General features: G+C 47.5%; 1 protein-coding gene across 1 annotated transcript in view; it reads right to left on the reverse strand.

Moving 5' to 3' along the window:
* The window catches only part of LOC146784513 (zinc metalloproteinase-disintegrin-like berythractivase), a 2,362,040-nt gene extending 2,351,898 nt beyond the window's left edge, over positions 1–10,142 (reverse strand). Inside the window, exon 1 of the mRNA XM_085632969.1 lies at positions 10,010–10,142. Within this exon, the coding sequence (XP_085489095.1) occupies positions 10,010–10,127 (118 nt within the window). The 5' untranslated portion in view covers positions 10,128–10,142. The remainder of the gene's footprint in view (positions 1–10,009) is intronic.
* Between the last annotated feature and the right edge of the window lie 1,759 nt (positions 10,143–11,901).

Here is an 11,901-nt window from a genome sequence, read left to right on the forward strand (position 1 = left end):
TGGGCGGAGCTGAGGGGAATGCTGGGAGTTGTGGTCTCGTCCTGGTGCGGCCTCCGGTAGCTGAAGGCGGCAGGGGAGAGAAGCAGTCACGGTGAGGTAAGGGCAGCACGCTCTTCGCAGGAGCCCAGGAAATCGGGTGAGTGCTGTATCAGGTTGCCAGGCTCAGTGTGCAAGCAAGAACCCCCCGCTCCACCGAGGGAGCCTCTGATGATATAGCCCCTCCGGGCGCGTTCTCCGGCGAAAATGGGCGGAGCTGAGGGGAATGCTGGGAGTTGTGGTCTCGTCCTGGTGCGGCCTCCGGTAGCTGAAGGCGGCAGGGGAGAGAAGCAGTCACGGTGAGGTAAGGGCAGCACGCTCTTCGCAGGAGCCCAGGAAATCGGGTGAGTGCTGTATCAGGTTGCCAGGCTCAGTGTGCAAGCAAGAACCCCTGGTACTGAAATCCTCCAGTCAAGCCAACCTCTGAAAGGTGGCAGGGGCATTCTTCATCCCAAAGGGCATAACCCAGGATTGGTAGTGCCTATCCGGTGTGGAGAATGCTGACCTCTCTTTGCCCCCATCAATTAAGACGATCTGCCAGTACCCAGACGTCAAATCAAACATGCTGAGGTACCGTGCAGCCCCTAACCGATCAATGAGCTCATCAGCTCTGGGGCTGGGGTGCGCGTTAGTCCTGGTGACTGAATTGAGTCCTCGGTAGTCCACACAGAACAGGAGTTCGGGTGTGGCACCAGGCACGGCAGCCTTTGGGACCAAGAACACTGGGCTGGCCCACGGACTGTTAGAGGACTCAATCACCCCTAAGGCAAACATCTTGGAGACGTCCTCCTTGATGTAAGCTCTGACACTGTCAGTCACTCTGTAAGCCTTGTGCTTCACAGGAGGACTGTCCCCAGTGTCCACATCATGGATGCACCACTCAGTGATACCAGGATTCAGGGAAAACAAATCAGAAAATTGTCCCAACAGTTGGCAACAATCTCACTGCAGATAAGGGTCAGTGTGGCTGAGAGGCTGACACCATCCACTGACCCATCTTGCTCTATCGCAGACAGGAGGTCAGGAAGAGACTCAGTCTCCTCCTCCATTCCATCATCTGTCGCTAGAAGCATGCCCACTTCGGACCTTTCTAAGTGGGGCTTCAGGCGGTTAACATGCAGGACCCTCAAAGGGTTCCTAGGAGACCGCAAGTTCATTAAATAGGTGATATCACTCTTGCGCTCCACCACCTCAAATGGTCCGGTCCCCCTGTCCTGGAGCGCACAAGGCTCTACAGGGGCCATGACCCAAACTTTCTGTCCAGGTTGAAGCTCAATCAGAGTGGCATTCTGATCGTACCACCGCTTCATTTCCTACTGGCTGGCTTCCAGATTTGCCTGAGCGAGCTGTCTGAATCGCTGAGTCTGGTTCCTGAAGGCCAGCATGTAACTGTATACATCCTGGGGAGGTTTCCTGGTAGACTGCTCCCAGCCTTCCTTGACCAGACTCAAAGGTCCTCTTACCGGGTGTCCATACAGCAGTTCAAAGGGACTAAACCCTAAGGACGTCCGTGGCACCTCACGGTAAGCAAAAAGAAGGCATGGCAAAAGGACGTCCCACTTACGCCTCATAGGTTCCTCAAGACCCATAATCATGCCTTTAAGGGTCCGGTTGCATCTATCAACAAGCCCATTACCTTAGGGGTGGTAAGGAGTGGTGAACTTATGTCACACCGCAGTCCTGCGACAGGGACTTCACATAATTAGATATGAAGTTGGAACCACAGTCTGACACCACCTCTCTGGGGAGCCTCACACGGGAGAAAAGCCCCATCAGTGCACGTCCCACCACGGGGGCCGTCACTGTCCTGAGCGGGATGGCTTCCGGATACTGGGTGGCATGGTCCACCAAGACCAGGATAAACCTGTTGCCCTTGGCTGTCCTGGGGTCCAGTGGCCCCACAATGTCAATGCCCACCCGTTCAAAGGGAGTACTGACCACAGGGAAAGGTTGCAGAGGAGCCTTTTGCTTCCTTCCACTTTTCTCACTTGCCTGGCAAGTTTGACAAGTCCTACAATGAATGTCTGAACTCTTCCGCATCTGGGGCCAATACAAGTGGGTGACAAGCCTTTCAAAGGTTCTGTCCTGCCCCAGATGTCCAGCTACAGGCACATCATGAGCCTAACCCAGTAGGAAGGCTCTGAAGCACTGGGGTATCACCAGCACACGGGCTGACCCAGGCTCAGCAACCTTAGGCTCACTATACAGGAGGTCGTTCTCCCAGTAGATCCAATGTGATCCAGACTGATTACCTGCTGCCTGGTTTGTGGCCTGTCACCGCAAACCCTCAAGAGAAGGGCACTTTCTCTGCTCTGCACAAAATTCCTCCCTGGAGGGTCCTCCTTCTTGCTGCCAGCTGGTCAGCTCAGGCAGGTCCCCCAGTTTAGCAACTTGCTCCCCTGTAGGTTCCAGGGCATGCCCCTCAAAGTCTGCCTCATTCTGGACTGTGGGAACAATGGGGGTTGGTTTCCTGCGCCCCCTACCTCTTCTCTTTAAGGCAGGTTCCTGGGCCATACTTTCAGGCTCCAGCATCTCTTGAACACCCCTACTGGTGCTGCTCAGGCAGACCCAACATTTCCAAATGAGACTTCTTCCCCCACCTTAGCCCAAGGGGAGCTCTCTAAATCATTGCCCAACAGACAATCCACAGGCATGGCTGGCCTCACAGCAACTTGAAGAGTACCTAAGACCCCCCCCACTCAAAGGGCCACCGCACACTGGCTCTGCAAGTTGTCTGAGGCAGCTGCAAGGAAGAATGCATGCGGGATAACCTGCTCCTTGGACACCAACCGGCAATTGACAGCTGTCACACTAGCCGCGGTGTCCCTCAGAGCCTCTGGCCATTGATGGTCACCCACTGCCTGCACTTCTTTGAGTCAGGCAGCTGGGTCTTAGGGACCATCTCAAGTCTCCTAAAGAGACAAGGGACATTTCAGCTGGACCCCACCCATCTTGGGCACCCATCTTCTCCCCTCCCAGGGCTACACTCGCCATCTGACAGGGTGGTGCACGTGGTGGTGCTTTGGAATCCTTCATGGGACACTGTGCATCATACCAACGGTGGCCCACTTGATCACACGTAAAGCACTTGTAGGGGCCCCTCTGAACAGGTTTACCTGTCGGGCCTCTTGCTTCTTCCTCGGGGGAGACTGGGAACCCTTCCCTTGGTTCCCTTAGGAATTACTTTGGGGCCCTTTCTGGAACTCCCTCTTTTTACCCTTGCCCCCCCTACTCTTCTGCTGGGGACCCTGCCCACCCTTGGCAGAGTCTCCTGCATGAACCTTGTGGACCCTGGTACTGACCCAGCGGTTCGCCTCCTCAGCAGGCTTCCTAGGGTTAGTTAACTTGCTATCAATAAGGTGCTGGTGTAGCTCTGGAAAACAATTAGCAGACAAGTGCTCCCATGCACAGAAACAAATCATAGAGCGCTTCAAAAGTATCCACTTTGCTACCCTTCACCCAACCATCCATAGCTCTGCAAAAGAAAGATACATATTCTACCCAAGTGGTTGCCTCCAGCTTCTTACAATTCCTGAATCTCTGTCTATAGAGTTCTGGGGTCAAACCATACCTTGTCATCAGGGCTTCCTTCATGTGGGCATAAGACATCCTATTCTCACTCGGAAGGTCTAGCAAAGTATGCCTCCTTTCACTCACAGAGCGGCCCCACAACCCAGCTCCCCAATCCTTTTCAGGGACCAGGTGGGCCAACATTGCTATTTCATAGGCTGCAAACCACTGCCCAATATATTCATGCTTATGGAATTATTTGATGACATCCTTGGGGATATAAACCCTGCCTTCTGAAGGCACAGATGGTGCGCTGCAACCAGGGGTATTGATCTCTAAGCCCTTTGCCTTGATCTCTAGCTCCCTCAACATCCTCTCATGCTCCATTCTCATTCTCTCTCTCTCTCCAAGGACAACCTGTTATTCTCTATTTTCCTCTGACCCTCCATCTTAAGCTTAGCCATCTCCAGCTTGTGCACCCTATTTCTCTCCCTGTCTTCCAGCTCTCTGGGGGACAGGTCTTTGGAAGAGACGCTACTGCCGGGTGGGGACGGTACCCCTCCCCTGGCTGGAAACAGTGGCCTATCCAGTTGCCCATCTGCATCCCCAGCTGGCTCCACCACCAGCTCAGGGGCATTTCTTGCTTCTACCCAGGCCCTCAGCGCCTTTTGGTAGTCATCCTTTTTGGAAATGCCTGATGTAGCAACTTTCAATTTTCTGCAGAGATGCTTGAGCTGTTTCAAATTGTAGGTTTCCAACCTCTCTTCCTCAAAATCTAGATCCATAGATGCAACAGATACTGGTCTGCTCATGGCAGTAAGAATTGGCAGTTCTCAGGAAAAATAACAGTCCAAGGATGAAAAAAGAATTCTACCAAAAAGTATGTGGTCGCGTTTGGTCTGCACTCACTAGTAGTGTACACGAATTACTGTATATGAGTCACAAATGCAAGTCTAAATCCTCACCGCTCACCACCGATGTTAGAACTGGGGATCTCTAGTTGGCAGAGGTAGGTACCTTTGACCAAATAGGGACCCTTGCTTCTAAGTCAGGGAAAGGGAATTACACTCCTGGATAACCCCTGCTCACTCCCTTGGTAGCTTGGCACGAGCAGACAGGCTCATCTCAGAGGCAGTGGGTAAAGCATTTGTGAACACGCAAAGTAATACAGTGAAAACACTACAAATAGACACTACACAGGTTGTATAAAAATAAGTATTCTTAATTTAGGCTTAACACAAGACCACAAACGACAAAAATCCACAATACTGTACCCAAAATAGACTTAATGATGGTAGAAGTAACCTAGTTCAAGTTGATGATAAATGCGACACAATTCTCACAAAAGTACCTGGATGCGTAACACAAAACAAACAAAAGGTTCGCAGGGATGGAGATGCATTGGTTCCTTACTTCGGGGGAGACTATGCGTCGTGCCTCAATGCTTGCGCAGGGTAGGGGATGCGTCTCGGTCCTTACCGGAGAGGAGGTGATGCGTTGATTCTCGTACTGTGTTCTGGTTACGATGCGACGAGACGGCGCCTCGATGCGATAATCCGGTGCGATAAGATGGCGCCCTTGATGCGACGACGTGAAGACGATGCGTGCACGTCCTGCGGCCGTGCAGCGAACTCTGTAACTTTGGAGCCGCAACAGGCCCTGCGACGCGCTTCTTGGGTGATGCGACGGTGACCTCTGCGGCGGCGACATGGTTCTCCGGTGATGCGTCAGGTAACAGCTTTGACGAAAGCACGCTTCTCCGGTGATGCGACAGCAACAGCTGCGACTGCGACACGCTTCTTCTCGTTGAGTCGCGCTTCCAGCTCTCAGCGACAACCAGGCTTCTGCAGACAGATCTCCCAGCAGGGAAATTCAGAGGGGAGTTGGTGGTGAAGTCTCTTGTCCCTGAGACTTCAGCAGGAGGCAAGCACAAGTTCAAGCCCTTGGAGTAATACTCTGCAAGATGATGAAAGTTCTTTGAAAGTTCCTTCTCCTCTCCTTGGCACTGAAGGCACCACTGTAGGCCAAAACAGCACACTGGCAGGGGGGCAGTCCACCTCCTACAGCTTCCTTGGTCCTTCTCCTTGGCAGAGGTTTGTCTTGTTGTTCCAGAAGTGATCTAAACTCTTGGGGTCTGGGTCCCCATATTTATACTACTAAATCCTTTGTCCTCTGAAGGCAGAGGGGTCTGTACCTAGTCCAAACCAGTTCTGTGCAGTCCTGGAGCACTTTGTTTACAGGACTCCTCCTTTCCTTTGACACTGTGGGCAAGGGACATCAGACGCACAGCAGGAAGTGGAGCCAGCATTGTGGAAGGCAGGCACAGCCCTATTCAGATCCAGGTGCTACTCCTCCCACCACTCTACATGCAGATAGGTCTATTCAGCCCTGTGCTGACTCACCCTGTCTCCTGGAATCCCCCAGCCCCTGTCACTCACAAAACCAGACACACAAACATACCTACTTTCTAAAAGTGGTATTTTCAAACACAGAATGTTAAAACCAACTTCACTAAAAGGTGTATTTTATAATTCTGAGTTCAGGCATACTAAACTCGAATTTCTACCATGTTCCCTGGGTCAGTTATGATTTTAAGGTGTTATAATCACACTGCCCATTCTGGCATATGAGAACTGGTAGCCTTGCAATAGTGTAAAACGAAAATGGCTGTAATTCACTATTAGGACATGCCATACACACCAGGGCATGTCCTACCTTATACTTACAATGCACCCTGCCCTTGGGCCTACATTAGGGGGGTTTGATATGAAGAAAAGGGAAGGGTTAGGGCTGGTAAGTGGGTGAACTTACCAAGTCAGCATGGCAGTACTAGACTGCACACAGGCTCTGCAATGGCAGGCCTGAGACACACTTTACAAGCTGCTTCTGTGGGTGGCACAACCAGTGCTGCAAGCCCACCAGCAGCATTTGATTTACACGCCCTGGGCACACATGGTGCACTATACCAGGGTCTGACAAGTAAATCAAATAACCCAATCATGGAGTCACCATTCACTACATCAATTTAACATAGGGGGCACTTGCACTCTGGCACTGAATAGCAGTGGCACAGTGCCCAAAGCATCTAAACCAGCAAAACATATCAAAAACAGAGGAGGCAATCAGAAAAAATGGAAGGGAGACTCACGCCAATGGTACCAGGTCTAACAGGTATTACAGAAATTACGACAAGGCATGAATGTACTAATTTCAAGCAAACTTTTATATCAAATTGACAGCATTCTGGTAATTACTACAAAATTGGTTTTAGGAAAAGTAGATGGAGCTGTCCAGGTTAATGCCACCTCTAGTGTCAGAAGACTACCAGAGCATTTGCAGCCCCTGTGGTGCACTAGCCCACTCCTGCAGGGAGCCCTCATTCAGCCTACGGACTATCTAAATCGGTGACATATGGGAGTCTCAGGGCCCCTTCAAATAATCTGTTGAGGGGCACTGTAATTTTGTATTACACCCTGTCTTGTGCTACTCCATGAAGGGTGCTTTTAGGGATAAGTAGTCTTCCAAGCACACTGCCTGCTGCCTGTTTTGCAAAAGTCTGTGAGAAAGAGCCCGTTTTGTGAAGTACCAGCATGCTGCAACACACAGACTAATAGTATTACATGATTTAGATAGTTATACACAGGAGTGGCTGCCTCTTTTTTTTTAATTAAGGGCACCTAATTTTACTTCTTTACCTCTGTGAGACGCTTATGTTGTAAACAAATAAAAACAGTCTATCTCAAGTAACTTTGGAACCTATTGGCTCTACTAATGGGTTTAGGAATTCTGCACAGTATCCTCAACATTTTTTTTGTTTCCTCTTTAGCCATGCTGCACAGCTTTGGGGATACTGTACAGTATTTCTAAAAACATTTCTGAAGCCATTATGCCCCAAAGGCGAGACTAATTGGCTTTGCCGATTTTTATGTAGGCTTTTTCATTTCAAATATCTGCCTCTACACGTCGAGTCACCCGGCTACCTTGAAGATTCTCTTTCCCTTTATCTGTTATTGAAAAGCTCTCATTCCAGCAGCATTGTTGCCCCAGTTCGGACTGGCCTAGCCGAGTCGGCATTTAGGTACGCCACTCATTTCTACGCTTTGGTGCACTTTTATTATCTTGGCCTTGTACCCCTGCCTTGGTTTCCTCTCTATGGGTCTCCTGTATATGTTCTGTTTCTTTAAAGTGGTTCACCTCATCCGAGACAACCACATTGGTTGTTTGTTATTGCTTACCTGTTGACCCCTGAACTGTGATATTAGTTGTGTTTTTTGGTCTTTGTAAGTATCCAACTGGGTCTTGCGGCCCCATTTGGTCCCTTCCTTTTCACTCTGGTTCCTGCATCTGCTTTCCACTGGCACTACCTCTATTGGTCTGTCGGTAGCCATCAATTGGATATATTGCACTGGGTCAGCCTATCTGGACTCTGCAGTGATTCATTTTTCGGTTAAGCCTGCACAGCAATTGCGCTGTGTTAGTAAAATCTCTTGTATTTAATATACCTTAAAAGGGGGCTCTTTGTCATAGCTCCACTAAACACCAAATATTATTATATTTTACTACTAAACAGACAGACACAAGTGCAGTTATCTTGCAAGCAAGAGGGTCAATATTTGAATGGTGCAGCAGGTGCAGTGGCACCGGGCCCAAACGTTCTCCTCTAAACACCTAATATTGCTATATTTTACAAATAAACATGCAATCACATGTGCAGTTATCTAGCAGGCGCTAAGGTCATGATTCAATAGTGCAACAGGTGCATTGGCACCCGGACCAAAAGTTCAAAGGCACCCCAATGAACACAGATTATTGATTTAATTTACAAGCAAACAGGCAGTCACAAGTGCAGTTATCTTTCAGGCACTAGGGTCATGATTTAAAAGGTGCAGTAGATGCAATGGCACCAGGCCATAAAGATGTCCGATCTCCTCTAAACACCTAATATTGCTATATTTTACTACAAAACAGTTATCTTGCTGGCACTAGGGGCATGATTTGAATGTTGCAGCAGGTGCACTGGTACCAGGCCCAAAAGTTGTCAGAACTCCTCTAAACACATAGTATTGCTATTACATCAATTAATTATATTATTTCACATTTTTGCAGTTACTTACACGTGCTATACCACTAGTAGCACCACAATATATTGCCTTTTGTACATAAACAAGTCATAACACTTTAACAGACTTTCTGTATTGTAAAACTACTCAGCAAGCCACAACTTACAGCAAAAAAAACAGCTTATTCATAATCACATAGGCAAAACTGAATGCCTATACCGATGCTTGTTTTTTTAAGGTGCTCTGTGCTGCTACGTCAAGGTTTTTGCAGATCCTATGTAAGGGCATGTCCACTAGATACTGAAATGGGAACTTCAACTTGACTCTGTTATAGCTTGCACCTCCAAGTGCTACTCAAGAAGGCGCAACACTCAATCAGGCATTCAATGCCCCCTACCCCCGTGTTTATGGGCGTCACTTGGTGGTGTCCTCAAGGTACTACTGGTGTTGATAATTACTAGCACGGAAGGGTGACTCATGTACGTTTCTTTGAAAGAGGCCCAGGGGTTCTCGTAGGTGACCCTAGGTTTGATTATAGGTTTCCGCTGGGTGCAATTGCGAGGTCACTAAACGCTGCTTTAGAATTGTCGCTTTTTAGCCCCAGTCCTTATTGATGACCACCAAGAAGACTTCATGTACCCACACAGAGACTTCTAACCCTGCTTCTTTGGGACTTGCTTGAAGCCTAGCGTACGACGTTACACTATGATGAAAACTGTGCACTCCATAAAGCCTTATCTTTTATGGGTCAGAAGTAGATATGAACGCCTTTTATTTTTTAGGTTTCGAATGGACCTTTTTGTTTTCCTTTTAGCTGAGCCTCGAGGGACAAACAAGGACCATAATCTTTTGCCCTGTGGCTACGACGATAAGTCTCCACAGGGCATGCTTCATTTTATAATGTTTTGCAGTTTGTACGTGGTACCCAGTAAGCTATGTATTCTTCCCATATTAAAAAGGGCTAATTTTAGTCAGGTCCGCCCAGCCCTTATTTATTTATAAATGCTTTTAAGCTATGTATTCTTCCCATATTAAAAAGGGCTAATTTTAGTCAGGTCCGCTAGGCCCTTATTTATTTACAAATGCTTTTGGGTGATATTGTACTTAATGTACTTAGTTTTTTTAAAGCTGCTGTCAAGCTTAGAAATAGTTGTGATTAATAGCCTTAGGTGTATAAGCTAACTCATGTTTTTGTAATGTCTTCTTAGGGAATTTTCTTCATAATTGTATTAGTGGTTTGTAAAATTGGCTTTTTTATATTTGGTTTTATTTACTTGTTAAACAACATTTATTGTAACATTTTAAGGTTGGGTTTTTAACTGATGTAAATATACTGATTTGTTTCACTTTTATGTTTTTTTATTTCTAAAGCCGAATAAAGTTTATATGATTGACTTTCTTACCTTTAGAAACCATAAGAGTAATGCTCAGTAGCAAAAACCCAACCTCCACACGAAGGGGCGTCCTGAGCGGAGGGCACTCTCCATGCAACGGGGCATCTGCTGCGTGAGGCGCGGGCATTATCACAAGCAAGTCCTTCTCCTCACAAACAGGGTTAGACTCGCGCACCCTAAAGCTGAAAACGTCCTCCGGAAGTTCACGTTCTAGATGCCTAAACCAATAGCCCTCTTGTCACCTTAAAAGCGTGCGCACGCCCCAGCAGGAAGATCCTGCCAATCTGCTGTTGACGCAACCAATCGCGCAGATCTTCTCGGGAGCGCGTTCCTCCCACCAGAGGAAGTCACGATCATTGTCTTTGCCTACCTTTTTTGGATTGTGAACGCTTAAAACACGTGTTCGGGATATAATAAGTATGTGAGGTGGCAGATTAGTTCCAATAGCCTGTGCTTTATTTTCCACATCGATAAGAAGTTTTGCCGTGCTGCTGCACATCGTGTAACTGTCGTAAGTAAGCTTGCGCCGTCACCGGTCTTGTAGCTTCAAAGTAAGAGAAGTTTGCATTTAAATAATGCTTGGTGGACATCTCTCAATTGTACAGAAAGTAAAATAATGTCATTTCTCAGTGTAAGAGTAGCTTACATGTTATGCTTGGGCAAAGCATTTTCGCAGGAGGAAAAAACTATTGACACTTTTCAAAGGGAATGTGGTGCAAGGTGCACATTGGGGATAGCGCGGACAGCAAAATGGGAAGCAGAAAAGGGAACGGAACACACAGGGTAAACTTCCTTGACACGCAACGAGCAGCACCAATGCATACTTTCCTCACGGAAAACTACACATGCCTGAACAAACAATTCAAGCGACAGGCTCTCTGTTCTTTACCCATTATGCGTTGCAAAATTTCTTCTGCTTACTTCGTTAGTCGGTGGGATATTAAATTGCACCGATTTCTGTTCAAAGGCTTCCACTTTCCTGTTCTCAAATGTTGGTATGTATGCACATGGGCATCAGCAGTGCGGTCTTCCTTCACCCACAAGATACTTCTGGCAGCAGAAGTGGTAAGATGAATGTCACTTACATTTGCTAGCAATATTTCTGGTGTATACCAAGTCCCTGATTTAGAGTTTGGCGGAGGGAGTGTACTTTACTCCTGCCATGGCAAGGGTACTCTGCTCGCCAGATTTACAGATGTCCGCCAGTCCAGCAGAATCGCTAGCAATTCTAGGGACTACTGTCAAAGCATTCCTGTCAATGCATTGAAAGTTTGATGGACGGCTCTGTCAACATCACATAACCATATGTGAAACTTTCAACATTTTATTTATTTTAAAAAACATAATCCTAAAATGGCATTTTATTTTTGAAAATAAAAATCAATGCCCCCACCACTCCGCCATACTAAAAAAACCTCATGGGAGAAAAGTGATTTTACTGTTTTCACTGTCCCTTACCACCAGGTTTTTACCTGACAGTGATGAACAGTGAAAATTGACCATGTGTTTGCCAACTCTAAATAGGGCAGGCTGACACATGGTCAAACCTTCCACAGCCCTTACTTCGTTGGTCCGTTGGAGGTGTATGTAGGCAGCTGAGATGGAGTAGTTTATGCTGTCTACATACTGAACTTTGCTTTGGCGTAGAGGGTTCTGTGTCGCTGTTGTGACAGAGTACCCACTCCACCAATGTATTAATCAGGGACATAGTCTTCCTGCAGGTTCCTCACCTGATGAACATCCCTCCAGGCACCAGATGTTCAAAAACTGTGCCAATAATAGCTCTCCAGTATCACCAGGGGCTACGTCGGTTCCCAGACAGTTAATTTTGATCATAATTTTGTTGTTTTCGTACTCTAATGATTTGGGACTATACACTACTTTGAGGACTCTTGAGTGGC

Source organism: Triturus cristatus, chromosome 11 (assembly GCF_964204655.1).
Source record: "Triturus cristatus chromosome 11, aTriCri1.1, whole genome shotgun sequence".
Taxonomy (NCBI): Eukaryota; Metazoa; Chordata; class Amphibia; order Caudata; family Salamandridae; genus Triturus; species Triturus cristatus.